The sequence below is a fragment of the Schistocerca piceifrons genome, chromosome X (genome assembly GCF_021461385.2).
Source record: "Schistocerca piceifrons isolate TAMUIC-IGC-003096 chromosome X, iqSchPice1.1, whole genome shotgun sequence".
NCBI classification, from domain to species: domain Eukaryota; kingdom Metazoa; phylum Arthropoda; class Insecta; order Orthoptera; family Acrididae; genus Schistocerca; species Schistocerca piceifrons.
Window position 1 is genome coordinate 191965393 of NC_060149.1, and position 22443 is coordinate 191987835.

The 22443-nt window shown below is 38.0% G+C and overlaps 1 protein-coding gene across 1 annotated transcript in view; it reads left to right on the forward strand.

Moving 5' to 3' along the window:
• The window catches only part of LOC124721161 (inositol 1,4,5-trisphosphate receptor), a 360416-nt gene that overhangs the window by 282567 nt on the left and 55406 nt on the right, over window positions 1-22443 (forward strand). Inside the window, exons 37-41 of the mRNA XM_047245990.1 lie at window positions 813-920; window positions 1367-1513; window positions 10884-11076; window positions 11171-11293; window positions 12770-12942. Of these exons, the coding sequence (XP_047101946.1) occupies window positions 813-920; window positions 1367-1513; window positions 10884-11076; window positions 11171-11293; window positions 12770-12942 (744 nt within the window). The remainder of the gene's footprint in view (window positions 1-812; window positions 921-1366; window positions 1514-10883; window positions 11077-11170; window positions 11294-12769; window positions 12943-22443) is intronic.

Sequence of the window (22443 nt, forward strand, 5' to 3'; positions counted from 1 at the left end):
CAGAATTTAACACACTACTATGAGTATGACACTTTTGACCCTCACTATATAAAAAAATAAAATTAAAAAATAAAAAAAAAATCTTCTAAAAGTTACTGCTCCTGATGGTGTGGAATTTTAGACCTTCCAGTGAGTCTGTGTCATTAGTTGAGTTAAGTGGATGACTGACACTGTGTGCCAACTACCTGAGTGGTAGGTCTCCATGTACTATTTTTTTAGCAGGTTTGGGGCATGGCTGCCTCTCAAAATAGCTTTCAAAAAGCAGCATTAGTGAGAGAGAACAGCTCATGCTGCTTCATAGATGACTTTGGGAGCTCTTAATTGATTATAAATTATTTTATGCTCACACATCTACAATTATAATACACAGTATTGTTATTCGGGCAGCAGTGGGTTTATACACACATCAGTGCATTGTTCATGTAATTTTTAATGAGATCATAGGCATCTCTGGTCAGCAGTCTTTGTTGGAAGACTGTGCCGATTAAATTTGGAATTGAATACAAAAGAAAAATGTGGGTAAATATAATTGGGTACAGATTTACATCAATGTATAAAAGAAAATATTTTTGGCTTTTTCATCTGATGTTTGCTGTAACGAAATATTATTGATGTTTTTATTAGTCCTGTGTATGTGAGAGAACTGTTTTAGATCACTCACCAACAACACACAATTCAAGTACAAATTGAATATTTTGTGATAGTAGTATCAAGGCCTGAGATTGACACACAGTTTTTGACCCTTTTTCTTCCTCAGAACATTCATGTAGTTCCTCCATAATTGTTTAACTGACTTTTAATTCATATTACAGGTGGAAGTGGCATGTCGTGCTTACCATCAAGAATCTCTGGATGAAGATGATGATGATGATGGAGAAGATACATCGACTGAGGGTAGTGATGGTGTATCACCCAGAGAAGTATGTTTGATCATACTGATTAGCTTTTAGTTCATTGTATTTTACTATTTTTCATCAAAGTTATAGTTTTTCATAACTTGGAAAGGCTGAATCTTTTACTTTATGAAAAACATTTAATTTTCTGTAGATGTTCATCCTCTCTTTAATTTTCTTGTTTGTGTAGTTGAATGATAAAACACAAATGAAAGAAAGAGAACAGGCGTGGTCTCTTTAGGTATCATCATATGTAAATAGTTATATAATAAGAAAGTATTTCAAGTCTCTCATATACATAAATTCAACAGTGCTGGGCTTAGGTAACTGCAAGTTCAAGTGAACTAGACAGCTTATGAAAATACAATAAGATTTTAAAAAGTAATGCTTCTATTTTCATATATAAATTGGCTAAATGACAAGTCATTGTCTTTAATCTTTTATATTTCTGGCATTCATTATTATTGTTGCAGGTGGGTCATAATATATACATCCTCTGTCACCAACTTGCACAACATAATAAGGAACTAGCAGCTCTTCTGAAACCTCAAGATAGTAACAGTGATCCAAAGATGAATCAGGCTTTGGACTATTATGCTAATCACACATCACAGATAGAAGTATGTTGATGGTACACTGCATTATTAATTATTAATAGAAACAATTTGTAGTTTATTTGGTTTATTCTCTGTTTCAGTTATTATAAGTGGCATAAGTGTTACGTTTTAGGGAGTGAACATGTGCCCTTATCCTCTGCATCACATTGTGTGGCAATAGATGGCCAGAGATGCCTTAATGATTTTGTCGTATGTCTACATGTGCATTTCTTTAGATGAATCCCTGTCCTTTTCCTCCGTCAGTAGGTTGGGGCAAAACTGGCTATGCAAATAGATCTCCTTATGATTGCGATATTCCTTCTGCTAGGTGGTATCAGATGGTTAGATCCTCAAGGAGCTCAGCACCTACTTGCTGCATTCCAACTTTGTAAAGATGTGACCCTATCTCCTCAATACTTCCAGAGTTTCTAGGGACAACAGTGATATCTAATAGGCCAACAGCTTGCAGAAATACACAAAGGGCAAAGGCACCCTATGGCCAGGACCACTGTACTCATCCCTGGAATTCTACATTAACTTGTCTGGTAAGCACCCAGTCTCAATTACGGAATCTCTTTTATAAGAGGAGGATAAAAATGCACTTCAATTGGTGAAGTGAATACCATTCGAATAAACTGGAAATGTCATTTACCTTCACAATGTCATTTGTAGTGATAGTTAAAACACTAGTTTAGTAAGTCAGTACACACAATAATATGCAGCTAAGAGCTGCAAGCACTAAAATCTACAATCAAAAGCGTATTTGTAAAAGCGCACCAACCTTAAAATCTGTGACCTGCTCCAAACTATCAACTGTCACCACCTAAAAGACTTACATAAAATAGATTGTCATTTTAGTAAACAGATGGACAAACAACTGCAGTGTGTCAAAGAAAGTGACTTTATCACCATATCCACTTACGGAGCAAACATGCCATAAACAGTGGCAACAGTCCTAAGAATACAAATACAAGGTAGTCATGCGACATAGCATTAGTCTTGTTTAATGGACCAAATAACAAATGTCTTGTTGTATGTATCTTGGACAGTGAATTTTGATGTAAAATATCATCACATGTAGCAACAAATACGCCAACAATTCCATTCTCCCAAGGAGTGGGTAAGAACATAAGAAGAGCCAGCAGGATGCTCATCAATAAAATTTCTCCTATAACTGTGTAAAACAAATGGGTTTACTATTTATGTGGAGAAACAAAAAAATTTAGTAGAGGGTAGGTTCTTTAGTTGGTCTCTGTTTGAAGTGTTATGATTCCCCTGTCACAAAGCATGTAGCCTTCACTGAACTGCGTGGGAAGAGAGCTGAAATTGGAGTGGTAAAATTCATAAATTGTGGTTTTTTTTTTTTTTAACTCCTCATTTGCCCCTAACCATCAATTAACAAGCAGTTGCTGTATGTGAATGGTTGAGAAATGTTTGTGCCACTCCATGTATTCACAGATTACTCTCTCACAGACTTATAATTATTTTTACACCCAATTTTGAAGTCATTCTAGAATGGAATAATATTTATTTTAATACAGTCAAAAAAACAAATGTACATGTTACACTGTGAGATGATATTACTTGAAAATTATAAAACCCCATTGAAACAAACAAAACAAACAAACAGCAGTAGACCAGAACTAAGATCATTCTTACTACGACTGAACTCAGCACAACACCGCCTTTTGATCCAGTTCCATTAGTGTAACATGGTTAAAAAGGAAACTGACTCATCACATTGCTCCCGAGTCCTTTTCGCTGAAGTGTGGAATTTAATTTGGTGTTCCTTACTTTGGCACAGTTTGAGTGTTTTCTCTACTACTTCCAGTACTACAACTACCATGTGTTAGTTACAGCTGGCTATTGGGAGACTTCTAGAGTGCACAAGATGAATTGGTGTTTTGCGTTTCCGTTGTTAAATCTATGTATGTGTACTTACCAGGGTAGAATGAGATGAGACGTAGTGACACAAACCAAAACTTGACTGGCCTTATAGACGAGGGCAATAACAAGATTGGCAATAAAAAGGCCAGTAATAAGAATAATTGAAAGAGTGAAGTTTCTGGAAGTGGTCAAGAAGAAAGGAAAGCAAGGAACGGACAGCATGCCTACCTCTAGATAAGGAAGACTTAGAGGAGGACATACTCTCAAATTCAGGAAAGTTGAAAGTACAATGTATGCAAGGTGTGACAGCACACAAGATAGTATAGTCGTGGAGTGTGATAGCACGCAACAGCTAATAGAGGAAGAGTATGAGGATACACAGATCATAGCTCCTACAGATGGCAATGGGAATTACAAGGAGGATACATACAGTGATGGACATGACATGAAAAATGAAGAAGTTTATGGTTGGACCTGATACCTGTTTAGGAAATGCATAAAAATGCAATGAGACTAGCTACATTAGAGAATATGCGTGTGTTAACCGTAGCAATAAGACACCTGGTTAGGCACATTCATCCAAAAGGCTGTGCCATAAAGTTTCCTGTTGTGAAGGAGGTTGATCCTACTCAGCTCTGTGTCACTAACTTGGCTACAAATACAAAGGACATCATCTTTAAGGGGAAGCAGAAGACACTTGATACTGAGCATCTGTTGGGTAGTTAGTGATGACAGTTTAGACTGCCCCATAGTTATGTGCTCACGAGGTTCCTGTAGCATTCACTTACAGCCAAATCACACCCTAATCACAGTGAGCAGAGAAAAATGATTAAAATCCACCAGATAAATGCAATGTGCAGTGCCAAAGTGATGCAAGAACTCGGGAAAGTGTTAGAGTAGTTGGACCTACACATTATATGTACACAGGAGCAGTATTCCAGAAATGGGGCATTACACCACATCCCAATTAAAGCACAGATCATAACATAAGGTCATCATACAGTGACCTCATAAAGACATAAAAGTGACATAGATACATCAACTCTGTGGAGAACATGCAGTGACAATAGAAATAATGACTACCTTTGGAAAATTTTACATTACTAAGCAATCTTTCCAATGCAGTCAGGAGATACAGCCACATACAGGAGACTGAAAAACAGCAGCAATACTGGGTTGATGCGACAGACACATTTTCGTGTTGGATGCAAACACAAAATCAACATTGTTGCGTAGTAGAGAAATTGATGAAAGAGGATTCTGTCTTCAGGGTGCTACACAAGAACTTGGCCTTCATGTCATGAATACACCTCTCGCCTGCTTCCCAGAATCATGCAGGTGCAGCAACAAATATAGATATCACCCATACAAACTCAAAAGCCAGTGGCCACATTGTCAACTGGAAAGTCTGTGATGGACTTACAAGAAATGACAATAATCTAATTTACTTCACAATTATAAATGCAGATAATAACTTACGTGCTAAAATCCAACTTGACCAACTATACAATCTATACAAAGCAAATTGGGACTTTCAGAGGCAGATTTTAAGGAAGCGGATTTGATGTTGACGCCAAAGCAGACAAATCTGTGTGAGCGTTGCAGACAGTGCAAGACAAGGTGATCCCAATATTTTTTGGGAGGTCAAAAGGGTTTTAAATTCCCTGGAGTCTTGCAGTGCAGTGCTTAAGATGCAGAATGAGGCAGGTGAGGAGGTACTACCAAAGGTCCTTAGGGGAACAACACAACAGAGAAGGCCATGTTTCTACTGAATACTAACAAGAATATAAAGAGCTACTGCACCAAAAAAGCGTAGAAAAATAGGAAGTGTACATTAATGACCAAATGGTAACAGATGTTTGGGGTTTTCCCTATAAACTTGCAACAAGCAAGATTTGATCATCCACTGTATTATAAACGCTGAGACCATCTGACGGCACGATGGCGACAAACTGGTAGACATCAGTACAGTACCTGTTCACAGGGGATTGGTCCAATAAGACATGTCAAAACCTACCCTGAAATGTTTTACACAGGAAGAAGACAATGAAAGAAATGCACTGCCAAAATTTTAGCTGCTAAGAGACACTGCAAGTATTTTGTAAAAAATGTTGAAGATACACATTTTTGCCACGCGAAGAACAGCTTATAGCAGCGGTTTGTGCAGCCCTGCCCCCCTGCACGCGACTCGGTGAATCACTTGTGCAGTACACAGACACCTATTTTAAGCACCTAAAGCCCGGTTGACAATGGAGCGAATGGAATCGAACATGTGAGATTGAGAATTTGCAGAAAATTCACTATCATTTGCTTGTATATGGGTAGAATCATTTATACTAGAAGGAGTGGAAGAGAACACAAGGTAGCGAACATTGCCTATGAATGCTGCATTATTAGTTTTTTTGTTTTTGGAGCTAATATTTGGCATACAGGATACAACTGTTATCTTGTTAGAGCCACAGTGTGAAACTTTGTTATTCAGTGAGGATTATTTTGCATGGTGAGCGCACTCCTCTTGACGGAATAGGAAAAATGGCGCAGTGAAGAATTTAAGTGTCCCAATTTGTAAGGAAGTGTGACATGTGTGGAGATCGTGCACTGTACATGGAATTGCTCTCCATCTCTCCTAGACACTGGTCAAAAATTTTCCTTGTATGTCAGCTGCCATTTTCCCTTGCTTCTCATTACCATTGAGGGGAAATTTATAAACAGGACACTAATTATTGACATTGAGCATCATCTCGAGAGGTGACACAGCTAGTGTTTCCACTACCCGTGTAAGGTCTAATGGTCATATTCTTTTTTCTAAAACAAAAATGATCTAGTGGCAGAGTGCATGCTTTGTGATCCAGAGAGCGTGGGATCAAATATTGTTCAAACCACATGTTTTTCACTATGATTTTTAACTGAGCATTCATTTCTCTTAGATGCTGGAGTGGCCATGAAAGACATGTGGTTCATATTACATGTTAAACTGTAGATCTCCATTTTCTGATTAGGTAACTGGGGGAGATGAGGGAAACGTAAGTAGCTGCAGCAGTGTCCAGTTGGAAGACCTGCAAGAGGCCTATTGGGTGCACCAGACAGAATTCTCTTCTGCTTGTGCTTTTTGGCTTGTTTGCTCCAGTGAAAACCTGGCTTAAACTATACAAACATATTTTTGAATAACTTCATATCGACAGTTCAGTTCTTGCATGTGTAATTCTGATAAAAGTGGCTAGCAGAGAAAATGAAATCGTGGCGGTGTTTGATGTCACAGATGCCTTCCATCAATGAGGACATGTAATTTGTTGAAATGAAATGTGTCTTACATTATGACATTTTATAACAATTCCTGTAGGCTATTCCTTATAATAATCTTTGAATGTTGTACATTTGACTATCGGTGAACCAGTTCTTTGTTTATTCCCAGTAGTCATCACAAAAATGCCAAGTGTCTATTGAGTGACAAAAAACAAACATTTTTCTTGCACCAGACACACCGGACAAAGCAAAAATTGGTGCAGTCAGACACTTTGCAGTAACCACTAGTTTTATTTAGACAGAACTGGGATGGAGTTGGAAATGGTCCCAGTCATTGTTCTGCATATTGTGCTGCATACCAGGCACGCTCGATCAAATTTGTAAAGCGTGGCAAAGAAAACTGCTAATGCGCAACTGACTGGAGCCTAAGAAAGCTGTTCCGCTGATAAACCTGAAATCAGAGAGCAGTATCAGAAATTATGTTGTCTGATAATTTCCTGAAAAATGCTTTCCACTGTCAAAAAAAATCTTTATCGGCGGGTTGAATTGCACTAGTAGTTCCAGGTGGAATCCACATAACATCTACAAATTATCTGTTGTCCTCCACAAAAACAGATGCGTCGTTATGTCCAGACCATGAATCCAACAAAAGTAATGGATTAGCTTCTGCAGCTGGTAGGAATACGTTTCGAACAAAATGTTGAAAATATTATTCTTTCCCATTTTCCCAGATTTTGGTACATCAATTACAAGATTTTCGCAACTAAACAGTCCATTTTTTTTATTTAGGGTCCTAATTTGCCTTGTTGTTCTTGAAGATGGATATACAGTTGTGGAAACAGTAAGCCACTCATACTTCTCACTGGCATTATCATATATGAATGTGTCATTGCATTCATTGATAGGGCAACCAACTCCATCTTTTTTTCACCCCAAAATGGTAAAGTACGGTGTGCACGCAGTTCTTTCACAAAACCTGAGTGATCAGCATTATGAACAGCAATTCCAGGGATAACAACAAGTTTCTTCTTTACGTCAGCTGTGAGTTTCTCTATAACATCGTCTATCATTGGCAGCTGTCTACACATTTATGTGACATAAACTGGGTAATTTTGTGACTTCCTATTCTGTACAATTTCTTGAACCTGGATAGCCAGGTCGATGAAGCCTGGAAATTAGCAATGTTCATGTCAGATGTGATTCGTAGGGCCCAGTCTTGTAGATCTCCTTCAGTAATGGTGCATAGCCTCTCACGAGCAGTTCTAAATCTTTCGAACATTTTTTTTTGTTCCGATGGTTTCGAGTTTCGATTTGGCGCATATTTCGTACTTCAAATAATTGATTCTTCCATGTCTACTGTTCACGCTCTGATTTTACGAAACGAAAATGCGTTTGTACACTGCGTAACTTCAAGCGTTTTTTTCCCTCCCTCGTTTAACCAATATTTCACTGCCTTTTCTTTGTTGCTGAAAGCTGTTGCAGAAAATGTTTTTTTAGGCATGGAAGATATTCTTTTTCACAACTATTACTGGCACCACTGACATTGTCCAGACCACAAGTCATGGAATCATCACAGTTACTTCCTATTTCTTCTAACGTATCCGCAATTTCAAATGAAATGTTAATGTCATTTGAATGAAAGTCAAGGAAATAAACTAACAAATACATATACATACGTCCTCAGGAGAAGTAGGTGATTCTTTGTATTTCATTTATTGCTAAATTGAGAACGTTAATTAGATTCCACATTACTGTGAAACTGGAAGGAAAAAAAAGGTACTATTTTCAGGCATGCCTTACAAAAGCACAATAAATATTAATTCAACTTTATCTGTTGTGTTAGTACTTACCAATACTGAAAAAAGCAACTGATAATTTGTAATAGGTGTTACTTGGAGGCTAATTCAAGAGAATAGTAACTGTGTACTGTAGTGTCAGAGAAACTATCAACAAATGGTAACCTGAAACGTCCTTTACAAATTATGATTGGATTGTGTCATGTTTCCTGTTTACAAATGTACCACTGACCTCAGCTGTGTGTGTGCCTAGTTGCGCATGCACTGTTGCTGCAACGGCAGTAGGGCTGTATATTTCTAACGCTGTCTGGTGTGCTACGAATTTGGCAGTTTTCAGCTATTTTTTTGTAATACTTGCAGCACCTCTTAGCAGTTAAAATTTTGACAGTACATTTCTTTCGTTGTTTTCTTCCTGTGTGTAAAATTTCAGGGTAGGTTTCGACATGTCTTATTGGACCATTCTCTTGTCAGAACTTTGCTGGACGATACAATGAAGGAAGACACTGAGTACCATCAGCATGTGAATAATAGTCTCGTGATTCCCTTTGCTCAGAAGGAACTAAGACGGGCATTAATTAAGTTAAAGAACAGAAAGCTCTAGGACCTTATAGAATACTGGCAAAAGTGATGCATCTGGTGGAGGTAAGCATATCATATGATGTCCGTCTTGAGGAAATCAGGATGGCCAGGGATGCATTTGGGATATACCATACTTCAGGCCACTACTTTCCCCTTATATGACAACTCCTCACAATTTGATAAGCATATCAGATGTACCTAGTTTTGCATACCCTGTCATTGTTCACCCAGGTTTCAGGCCATTAGAGATTCAAAAAGGAACTGGCCTTAGACTGTATGTGTCAGATATTGAGACTGTATGTCTCAGATATTGAGGTTTCACTTAAAGATTGAAGTGAACATCCACAATGACCAATTCAGATACTAGAATTATTTTTGAATTTTTATTGCTAAAAAATAAACAATTTTTGACATTCAAATAAATGGTTGTAGCTCTGTCATTAGTTGCATTAAGAAATTTTGTTATATATTTTTATTTGTTGCTCGTGATTGTTTTTGGACACCCGTATCCATTTTCAAACCAATCGTATCGTAATCATCACGAGAACGACCCCTGCAGTGATAATCAAAACAGTACTATGACCAACTCAACAACAGTAAATAGACCACATAGGACACACATAACTTTAATGTCCATCCTATGTGGAGTATTTACTGTTGGTGAGTCAGCCAAAGTGCCATTTTTATCATCACTGCAGGGGCAGTTTTTGTACATAGTCTATCACCTGTATATTTGGAACACTTACAATATGGATGGTTTGAAAATGGGCAGAGGTGTCTGAAACTAGTCACCATCAAGAAATAAAAGAAAAAAAAGCTACTTTTCAGTTCAGCTTATGGTGGAGCTACAACCATTTATTTCAATTATAAGACAAGATGCAGACCTATTTTTCACCTGCAGCATGCTCAAGTTTGTATACATTTGTAATGTTTTTAGTTCCTTATTTTGTAAAACTTCAAGTAAGTCTCTCATCTATACTGAAGCATACAGAGCTGGATCAAAGCAACGTTATTGCCTTCTGGTCAACCATTCTCCCCAACTGTCTCACCAGGATTCACTTTCCTTAGTGAATTTACCATATTTTGAAATTCTTCTATGAAATAATAGGAGTTGTCAAGTAGATAGTAGATATGGTTCCAGTTTGTGTTTGAAGTTATTAAATTCTTTATATCACCGGGTAGGTAGTCAAAGACTTTTATGGCTGAGTACGTCACATATAGTTGTGAATAGTATTATAAGCTCAGTGTGGTCCTGAATGCACCGAAATGGGTGACCCTTGAAAGAAATTTCTAATGTGCTCAGTTTTCCTGAGTGCACTGCAAGCCATACAAGTTATTAAAATGTTTGTAAATATTGAAGACTCCCTTATACTATGAAACCAGAGGATGGGAGTATATTCTGCTGAGTGCCATTGCAAGTCTAAATATGGGAGCTGAGGTAACAAGTGAGGAGGCCTCCAATGGACACATTGTAGTACATGTTTGCTTCTTCTGTGATCTGTCGTCTCACTGTTAAGTTCAAGGGTTATGTATTTATGAGAGGATGAGTGGTGAAGTAAAAATATAGCATCATTTTTGTAATTCCATTAGTGTGTAAAGTATAGAAAAAATGTCTAAATGGAGCATTGCAAGATCAAGGTCACTAGAATGATCACCATTGATTTTACTTATGGGCATAATTAACTTGCTGCTGGAGGTACTATTGACTCGAATTATTATAATTTGCTCATTTAAAATTTCTGAAAACAAACTGACCTTTAGTGATAAGAGTTCACAGTAAACATACTTTCTTTCACAGTTTTAGTGCCTTTTTTAAAACATACCAATGTGTAGAATAAAGATCTGAAAAGCTTCAAACTGTTAACTTACGACTGCTTTTTCACTTATAGATTGTGCGTCAAGATAGGACACTGGAACAAATTGTTTTTCCTATTCCTGAAATTTGTGAATATCTTACACAAGACACAAAAACAAGAATTTTGAATACAGCTGAAAGGGATGACCAAGGTTCAAAAGTTTCAGACTTCTTTGAACGGACAGAGGATATGTTTTATGAAATGAAATGGCAAAAAAAGTTAAGAGGTAAGGTAGCTGCATATGTGCGAGTAGAATTCTCTGTGTAAAGTTGAAAGCATGTTGGTTGTATGTATTCATTTGGTGGAAATTTAATTTGCAGGTCAGCCTGTCTTGTTCTGGGTTAGCAGTCACATGTCATTGTGGAGCAATGTGTTGTTTAACTGTGCAGTTTTGATCAATCTTATTGTAGCATTCTTTTATCCATTTACTGAAACAATGCCAAGTAAGTGCCACGTAATAATAATAATAATAATAATAATAATAATAATAATAATAATAATATAAAAACAGGTTAACTGTTCTGTACGATGTATTGTAGGCTTTCAGTGTGTTTCAAATATTTGTACTTCTTTCTTCATGGTATTTTTACTTACATCAGTTTTCTAAGTTTATAAATAAGTTCCAAACCGTGACATTATATATACTGAGCATGCACATAACTTCCGATGATCTTACTTAATAATATTTTTTGCCATAATGTGAAGTTCAGACCAAATAAAATGTAAATTAGTTTTACTTTCAAGTTTATATCTAAATTTCAGATTTTTTGTGGGAAAAATATATTTCAATTTTGTCTGATATTGTTCTGTTTTTCCTCAGTTCTGTTAATTCATCTTAATATCGATTTCTCCTGGTCGTATTGTTTGAGTGAGCTGGTGTAATAATCCTCTTTAATGATATAAGTTGCAAAAGTGTATTTGTGCCACAACCCATATATGCCAGACCTTAGAGAGACACATGATTCCGCTTTGCAACTTAATTACACTGCTTTCAGTGAAGTAATCAGCAGCATTGTACCGACTCCCTTCACTTCTATGTTACTGAAATAAGTTCTTGATCAGGGCTGCTACCTTCACTTTGAAGTGTAAGGCAGGGTTAACAAGTCACATCTCTGACACTACTGATCAGTGCTCTGTTCCCAGACCTGACCAGTGGTCTGGAAATGTACAGTACTAACAATCTCCATTTAACCTGCAGCTGGTCCTCTGCAGGTGCTCAACAACCTCAATGAGTAAAAAGTCTCTGGATGAGACTCAAAGATGTCAAGGTTAGAAAAGCCACACAACAATCCAAACACTTTTATTTCCATGTAAACAATGAAGTTTACCTATTAAATATGTTTTGCCAACTGGTTTTGTGTTTAGTGGAGTATCCTAAGTTGATTTGAAAGCATGTTTTTCATGTGCACAGAATGCATTCTCAGATTTGGAGGAAGGAAGGGTTGCAGTGTAGCCCTTTGCTGATGCTGTGCTGATCAGAAATTCCTCACAAGCTTCATTGGATAAGTGTGGAGCAAGAAATCATCCATATCCTTTTTAAATCCTTTGAAGTGAATTAGAAATGATGACAAACTTTCATACATATGGACAGACTGGTTTGAAACATAGTCCTCCAAAGAAAATACGTCCACTGTCTAACCAATGCACCACTTCATTCAGAGTCTCAAACTACTTTTGTATGGCTGTCAGCTAATAATGATTTGTATAGTCAACATAAATTTTTGCATATTATTAAAGTCCTTTGATGATGAACTGCTTCATTTCAATACCATTCTTCACATTTAAAAAATAGTACATAATTAAATGTTGAAATGTATTTAGTGGCTCATAGCTGTTTCTCATACTTTCTTTTGCTATAAATCATTTTGAAGCCAATTATAATACTTAATGCTGCACTAATATATTGCCTTTCTTATCAGAGCTTGGTCATCATTTGTCGGGTTTGATATGGGCAGTAATGCTGGTGTCTGCAGCTATTGTTATAACAGTACCTCGTGAATCTGGTGTAAGGACATTAGTTGCTTCTACAATTCTGAGGCTGATATTTTCTGTTGGGCCAGAACCAACACTGTGGCTCCTTGGCACATTAACAGTAAGTAATTTTTGTCTGTAAATAATATTTTTATGTAACTAAATGTGTTTGCTGCCAAGTATGTGGATAACGTGGAAATACAGCTTCAAGGAATGATGGCTACTGTTTGAGGAACTGTAGGCTCAGGAAATGGCTGTATTAAACCTATCTTGCACACATTATCAACTCAGCATTCTAGAAGCATACAAATAAAACATACTTTTTCTGTATGTGGAATATGCAGTCATTATCTAATAGAAATAATTTGTAATAACTGAATAGCTGGATGAGTTTGTATTTTTGTCACTGATCTCTTATAACTGAATGTTCAGTATCTAGACTTTCCTGTCAGATGCTTTCAAGTTTGATTCCACCCTTTAAGGCTGCATTTTACTTGTAAAACAAATCTATTCACTTGTCAGCTGCAGCATAAGTCCCAACTCATTCCTAGCAAGCAATAATCCTGATTGTCCTCAAGATCTCTTGAGTCTAGCCTCCTTCACAAGTCACTGTCACTATAGGCTGTGGTGGTTGGTAGAGAACGTTTTCTAATGCTCAAGTAGTTCAGTGCTTTATGTACCATTGGTCTAGTGGAAACAGCATGCAGTATGAACACACAACTCCGATGTTTGATGCCACTCATTTGGCAGTTTTTTATACTGTATTTCATCTGCTTTGTAAAAGCGTGTGCGTAATTAAAACACAATGGGAATTTATTTCACTTTCCTGGTGCACCAGTAACAATTCTTCCAGCCAAAAATATTTTCACAAACATACTAGGTACTTGGCAGTTGTCTACCTCAGACCACCACTCACTACCTGTGGGTAAGTATAAATTGCTGTACTGCTGTGTGCTTCTCCAAATAAAATGTCTGTAATAAACAGAAGAAATATGTCTAAAATAAATGAAGTGAATTCCACATTCAATATAAATGTAGAATGTCTGCCATTGAGATCCATGAATGGATTTATGGAAACTTAATCAGACAAAACATTATGTAATAAATATTGAACTACAGTTTATTGAGAAAGACCTAATTTTGGAACTATCTTTTGTGGAAATGCATGAAAACTTGATGGCTCCTAATGCCGGTATCATAAAATTTCAGTAAAGGGATTTGAAAGTTGGAGATGGAAAAATTGCTCATGCAAATTGTGTAGTGTAATGAACACCAAAGTGTATAATCTGTTGTCGTGATTAAAATGTTCTCTCATTGGGTGATACACCTTGTAAAATTGAAACAGTCTGCTTGATCAAGGGCATTGGGCTCTTTTTGCCAGTGACTGCAAGATTTATCTGATGCCTAATGATCATCATAGAAGAGTATGGAGGTGGCTGGGTACCAGTGCAGGCCTCAGGTGTGCAATCCTGCAGGTTCTTCATGGAGGTGGGTCAGTCATGTTGTGGGCCAATATCATGTAGAGGTGTCAAATGCTAGCCATCACTATTCAAGGTATTTTAAAAGGTGTGTAGTATGAGGACAGGAACTTCCAACTTATTGTTGAGCCCACAGTCAGCATTTGGTCGGTTAGGTTTGTCTTGCAAAATGATAATTCAGATTCACGAGCACATCACAACTATGTGAACACGTGCCATTAGGAGGCAGGAATCATCCTAAGCGAATGGCTTGTGGTTTCTGCTAACCTGAACCTGATTACATTTTTCTGGGACCAGATGAAATTTTCAGTGCATCATCACAGAAACTCTCCAGACGGTTGGATGGCTCAGGAAGTCTGCCAGTGAAGAGTGTGCTGGGCTTAAGCAGCAATGTCCCGATCGTCTTGCGGGATGTGTATCATGGAGGTCTGAGCCTGTTAAATGCACAAGGTGGAGCAACACAGTATTGCATGTTACCCAGCATTGGATTTTCAGTTCACAGATGTGCAAAGGTGCACCCTTTCAAACAGACTGTTGATTATTGTTCTGTTTTTATTTTTCAGAAAAAATAGTGTCTTAACTTGTGAAAAGTAATTTTTTACTTTCTTATAGCATATTCTTTCATTCACTGCTGCACCTCAGTCTAAGTCCACATAAGTTCACAGATATGCAGTGGTGCAAAGCTTTCTTCCCCTTTTTAAAAGTTTATATGGTAGTACATCATTTTGTGCTTTCAAGTGCAGCATTTCACAGAGAATCTGTATGTATATCTGTTTTCATAAATAATAAGATTTCATTATAGTAGGAAGGTTCTAGTAGAATGTAAGAGCACTTGCCCACGAAAGACAAGGGTCCTGAGTTCAAGTCTTGGTCTGGCACACAGCTTTAATCTGCCATGAAGTTTAAGACTGTAAATATTTTAGGAGTAAAGGAGAGCATTCACCAAAAAGCAGAAACATTGAGTCATCAACAGGCATGAAAAAATGAAAGAAAACTTTGTAGCTTTCAGAGTAATCCTTTTTCAATCTAGAGCACGCCCACACACACACGCACACACACACACGCACACACACACACACACACACACACACACACACAAACCTTACATGGCACAAGCTGGACGCACAGTGCCAGTGCTGCATTTCGGCTGGTGGAATAGGTTGAGGAGCAGTAGTGTGAGGCAGGTGGGGTGAGTACAGGAAGAGGGAGACAGGAGGCCAGAAGAGGGCTTGGGGTGGGTGGCTAGCGGCCTGGAGGGAGGCAGCTTGTTGACTGTTGAGACTTGCAGGAGGGGAGGGGTGGCAGGTGCACGGGCTGGGCATGTGATACACTCATGGAGCCAGTAGGAAATGGCGCGTGCTGAAGGTGACATGGGAACATAAATTGGGAGGGAGTGATACGCTGTAGGAAGGGGAACCTTTTGGGTGGAAGGTGTAGGAACAGTGGGTCAGGATGATTGTGGGAGCATAGGATGTATTGCAAGGATAACTCCCATCTACATAGTTTAGAGAATCTGGTGTGGAGGGATGGATCCAGATGGCCTAGATTGTAAAGCATCCACTGAAATTGAATATTTTAAGCTGAGCAACATTTTGTGCCACCAGATGGTCAACTTGGTTCTTGGCAACAGTTTGGTGGTGGCCATTCATCCTGGTGGATAAATTGTTGGTATATCATAGTGACATAAAAAGCTGTGCAGTGTTTGCAGCAGTGTTCACATATGGCTCAGCCTCTTATGGATAGGATACCTGTGGTGAAGGATTGGGAGTGTGTGTGGCATAGCGATAGACTAGGATGATGATTAAGTTGGGTGGGTGACGGAACACCACTTGAGGGGAGGTTGAGAAGGATGTCCCTCATTTCAGGACATGATATTAGATAACGCAAGCTCTGATGCACAATATGGTTCAGTTGTTCCAGTTGAGAATGATATTGGGTAATGGCGATGCTCTCTTGTAGCTGATTCTCGGGGATGGTGGGAGATTGGTGGTGTGAGGATATGGCACGTGAAATCTGCTTGTGGGCTAGGTGTGTGTGTGTGTGTGTGTGTGTGTGTGTGTGTGTGTGTGTGTGTGTTGAGGGGGGAGTAGGCTTTCGTGAGAGCCTCAGAATACTGGGCAAGGGAATTCTCATCACTGCAGATAAATTGCCCATAGGTGGCCAAGCTGGATGGGATGGCAGCTGTCAAAATGCAGATACTGTTAGTGCTTAGTGGGTTTAATATGGATAGAGGTGTGGGTGGAGCCATCAGAGAGGTGGAGGTCAATGAAGGTGGCACATTGGGTTAAGAAGGACAAAGGTGAAGTGGATGGAAGAAAATGTGTTGAGGTTGTGAAGGAATGTGGACAGGGTGTTTTGACCCTGATTCCAGATCATGAATATATCATCAATAAGCCAGAACCAGGCTAGGGGTTGATGGTCTTGGAGGCTGGGAAGGATTCCTCTAGATGGCCCATAAACAGATGGGACTATTTTTTAAAAGTGTGGCCACTTTGTATTCATTCTATAGTTAATATGCAGTTGAAATTTCTTTTTTGAGGTTATAAGATGTCTGATAAGAGGAATACTACAAGCTCCTTTGCTAAAGGATTATGTTTTTAAAGTAGGGTGTAATGTTTACACCTCAGAACTGTAACTTTTTTTATAAATTTATGACAATTATGGTAATTATAATTGCTGTTTCATATTAACACTTTAAATGAAACTGATAAATAATTTAGAAAATGTACATTTTGTACAGTCAGCCCCAAATCTCCAGTTTATTTGTTGCAGTAAACAAAGAGAATTTGTACATAATGGAGAATACATTTATCATCTCTTATGTCCACTTCCCATGAAAATATGAAACAGTACTTCATTGTGTAGTCAAATGTTTGGGATCAAAATTAGACAGACAGTTGAGAATATGAAACTGAGTGTTTTGAGATAAGTTACCAATGTTGGAAATGAATATTTCAGATGTTACAAGGTCTTTAACGTGCCATTCTTTGGAGATACATGTTAGTAAACTGCTTATCTTTAATTAAAAAAACAACTGTCTGCCTTATTGATATAGTCGTGATTTGTCCTTGGTGGGGTTTATGACTGTTTACAGTTCATGGTTGATTGTCAAAGAAGGAGCTTTATATGCTTATAGGAACTTGCAGACATATATTGAATCAGTGGTACAGCAGGAGTGTCAAACATATATGTACAGATATGTATAAGTTATCACAACAAGGAATATTTTAATCATAAGAAATTGTTAGTGTGGAGATAAACTTAGGAGAAACTGCAATGTTAAAGCCACAGGGAGCTGGCGTAGGCTCTCAGAATTGTTTGCATAGTACAATTTGAGAAGGTGGTGTGGGATTGTGTGGAATAAGCTTCAAAAGTAAGCACAACATTTTCAAGCCTTAGATTAGTAGAGACCACTTTCTTCTGGATGTAAATACACTGTCATAGATTTTCAGCATTTGGTCCAGTAGGTGAAGTTGGTTGCCAGTGGCTGTTTTGTATTTTTTTTTTATGCATGACACACATCTGTTTAATTGTCTTTTATTATTACCATCAGTTTTGTTTTCACACCATTGTCATGGTATCTGATACACTAAAACAAAGCATGAAACAGCTAAAAATGCATAAAGCCCAACCAATTATATGTAAGTGATATACAGTGGAACTTTGATTTTAAATTCTCTGAGTTTACATTTTTTTTTTTTTTTTTTTTTTTTTTTTATTTTTTTTTGCAATTCTAAGCTATAAATTCGAAGCCCCAGGGAAAAACTCATAAGATCAATGCTAAAAATTCCTCGATTTTATGATTCTTCCTAGTAATGTTTACTTCGATTCTACATTTTTACTCATTGTCTCGCTTGACTTCATCCTGTTTTCTTCCTGTTGACGTTCAATGTGACTGAGCAGGTTATAAGTAGCACAAAAGACATGATTTGCACCACGAGTGGTGACTGAGTTAAGGGAGTATTTTAGGCTGTTGCAGAGAGGGGAGACATGAGAGAGGTAATGCTGATGTAATCAACAGTCAGCATTGCCAACACAACTTCCATGTTTAGCTTCACTACACAATCATGATATAACTACTGCAAGGTTTCGACAGCAATAGAGAAACAGGACATTCGACATGAAGTGTTCCAGACCAAGCCAATACATGATGAAGGGGCCCAGCCGCAACCTTTTCTTGTGCCACTTATAACTCAGTCTAATCTTTTCGCATGTATTTCCAATTTACTATATTTAGCAACAATATCGAACATCAGTCTTTTAAATTCAGACACTGAGTCTTGACAAATATGCTCAGTCAGAATCAAGGAAACTACTGTCATTTCCAGCTAGTGAGCCCGTACTGGCTGGTGACATATTACATCAGCCAACAGCAAGTGCATCCACCACACCACACTAACACATGTAACATATGGTCAAGTATACTTGACATTTCTTTTTGGAGTTGTGATGTCACTATTGAGCTTTCGACTCGATTTTTGCGAGCGTTTGTGAACAACCCTGGTGTGAACTGTGTGCATCTCGATTATTCATTTCCTTTGCAGAGAGAGAGAGAAAGAGGTGGGTGTGGGGAGGGGGGGGGGGGGGGGTGGTGTACGCGCGCGCGCACTGTTTCAAAGCAGCGGCACTTTGAAAATTGGTGACAAACACATCACCCTTATCAATAAATGTCAGTTAATAAAGCATCAAAAATATAAGGCTTCAAAAGAGATTATGATAACCAAGACAAGAGACAAAACTCTTTTATTTATGTGTAGCATAATGAATGACGTAGTTTACGGAGTTAGAGGTGGTAAGTTCACATCCTGCTATATGCTAACATTTTCTTCCATCTTAGCATTATTAACACGTTCTGGGACTTTGTTATGAATGCAATACAAGTATGTTCTGCAATATTCGATTTTCTTTAACATTTCCATTTCATTAGAGAACAAAGGATGAAATAAATATTTGGCTGTCCATTTCGTAGTGTGTGGTGATTTGCAAGTATGTGGTAAGGCAGGAACGTAAGGGGACAGCTTAAATTGCTGCAAGTGAAACAGTGAACAATAACATTCATATTCTTTCTTGTCACAAATATTTCACATGCTGCACAACCACAAACACATTCCTATTCTTCTTGCCACAACAGGGATTCTCCTGCCACTGACATATCCATAAACATCAGCTCAGCAGTATAGTGATTGTCAAATCAATAGACTTGTTTCTCATCGCTTTCACAGTTCCACTACAGTCGTGATTACATCATTTGCTGCAAAAAGTAGTGTGAAACATACTCCATCCACACAATGTAAAATGAGCTCGCCTGCTGGAAGCTTACAAACAATACACCAGAGGTCACTGTGGTCATGTTACCAGAGTATGCTGCACTGCCATTGGCTACAGAAGGAAAACACATGCCTCACATGTTAGATTCTTACACCTTTCACCCTAGATCAGTTTTCAGTTTAACTCACCATGTTCATAAATTTTTGCTTTTTTCTGGCTGAGCCCAAAGGAAAGATCTCTCAAAAACGCATGTTTTGACGCACAGCATGCAGTAATAGCATGTGGAAAAATAGCCCAATTATCTTGTACCCAGATACCAATTTCAATTTTTTGATGAATATTTACCTGTTGTTACACATCTGTGATTCTTTAAGAACTGATGAAATTCATTACCACAAATTAGTGTATAAACATTGCATTGTGCATTTTATTTGCTTCATGTATACAGATTTTATACAGTATATTGGAAAGGATTATAATTTTTAATCATATATGTCAGTTACATATGTTTTTGCTCATATTTTGGAGGTTTTTAATGTCTTCCTCAATTCTTAATTTACCTCAATTTTGCGTTTTTTATGTCTGGACTGGATGAAAATGTAAGATAGGGGTTTCACTGTAATTATAATTATTTTGTGTGCATATTAGCACTTGCATGCTTCCAGGCTACTCCAGGACTTCATATATATAGTGTAAGTAAATTCTCTTCACAGACTTTGTAGACAGCTTCCTTACACTAAAACAACAAAAAATGTTGAGTAAACACGGACTTTAAAATGCATAAATTAAGAGCTGTAAGCACTTGGTCATTTTCAATACTGTGAGACACATCACTTCTACTAAAAGGTGTTTACTTTCCATATTTTAGTGGGAATTGATATGTACCAAAACAAGAAAAAAAGTCATGTAAACATGGGCTCTAAAATGCATACCTGAAGAGCTATGAGTGGAAATTTCTTTCTTGATTTGGCCCATACCACCTCTTCCCAAAATACCAAAAGCGAAGAGCTTGCAACAGAAGAGGTTTGTTCCACAGTATGGAAGACAACCAAATGCTCATAGCTCTTCAGGTATGCATTCTAAAACCCAGACATTTTTTCTTTCTTTGGTGTAAGCAACCTGTCCTCAATATCTGTAAAGGGAATTTAGTTACAGCCATTACATTATGCTCAATACTTGTTATGTGATGTAGTAGTTAATTCTCATCTTACATTGGTAAGTACATTATGTTTCCTACCCAATATCATGGTAGCTATTGCACTTCTCATATAAGATGTAATAAATGGACACAAATATTATATTTTTGGCTTTTCTTTCATTGGCACTTGCTTTGTCGTCTTCAGTCTACTGCACTGCTTGATGCTCACCGTGCTTATTAGTACTTATGGGACTCAGTTTATTCCATTCCAACCAACACAAGAAACTGTGGTAGATTTTAGGCATATAACATCAGTTATATTGCCTTGACACTCTTTTTTTTTTCTCCTCCTTGGCTTCGTGCACTATTACCTAGACATTGGGGGAGGGGCAGAAGGGAGGAAGTTTTAATTACTATTTTTTTATATACCTCTATGTTGTGATTATTGTTTTAAAAACTATGCCACACTTGTTATATGACTTAGGTGTTATTCCTTTTTCTTTTATGTAATGCTACTACTCTCACTTTTCTTATCTATGCTTATATGGTGTTCTGTATTACTTTACTTTCACGTGTTTACACTATTGGTTCTCAGATGTCAGTATTTTTCTTTTTTCATCATAGTCTTCTACAACCAACTTTTACTTTTATGGTAAAATTTTTATTTTTTTTCTTATGTCTACTGTCAACGTTTTATGTAACATGTTATAATAACTTTTAACACAGAATTCACGAAGCAGCATTAGTTGTATCTTTGCTATGGGTTTTCCTCCATAACATAGATCTGTGTTCAGATAACCTGTGATTTGTTTATTATTATTTGGTGGTCAGTGATAGTGGTGCCTTCAAATTGGACCAACACCTCTTGTGCAAAGAAATCTTTATGGTTCAGTAGATATTTCAGGTGGGGCAGTAACTACACAGATTTCCATATTGATATTGTAGAAGTGTGGAATGGATGGACCTTTACAGTGGCAGGGTTGAGTTGCGACTGTGTGCTGTCGTCAGGATGATGACTGATGGGTGCTCGAGGAAATGTCATTATTACTCACAGATTTTATTGGAGAATAAACGACACCACTTGTGACGACATTCATTGATGGCAACCCCTCTGCCCCCCCCCCCCCCCTCCCGGGTGTGTACCGATGAAGAGAGTGGTGGCTGGTGGCATCGCTGCAACAGGCAGCTGACAGCCTATTATGATGCCAGAGGCTGGGAAGGTATGTTGACACACAGAGTCCACAGCTGCAGCCGAAGGCAGGATGTGCCGACAGGCACGGGAAGCCGCTGTGATTCTTGTAACAGAAGATGGTCCTCAGCGACGGCGTCTGCCCTTCTGAGTGCTGGTGTTACATTGTCAGTCTGGGTGTAGATGGTTGAGCGGCTGCATGACCCTGGTGTCGAGCAGGTGCCCTCCATGGCAGAAGGCTGGCTGCTGCTGAAGTGAGTCTGGAACTAGCTCACCAACTGGAAAACACTATGTCCACAGCATTCGACTTGGACTCGGTGCCAGCAATAGGCCTGCACTCATTCATCCTTAGCCATTTTGTGCTTCCTGTCAGTCTGATTTTTTTAGACATTTGTGTTCCCTTTCATCTGCTTCATTTGCTGCATTTTTCATTTTCTCCTTTCAGCAGTTGAATTCAATATCTCCTGTATTAGCTAGGGATCTCTATTGCAGCTAGGCTTTTGACCTATTTGATCCTCTGCTGCCTTCGATATTTCATGTCTCAGAGCT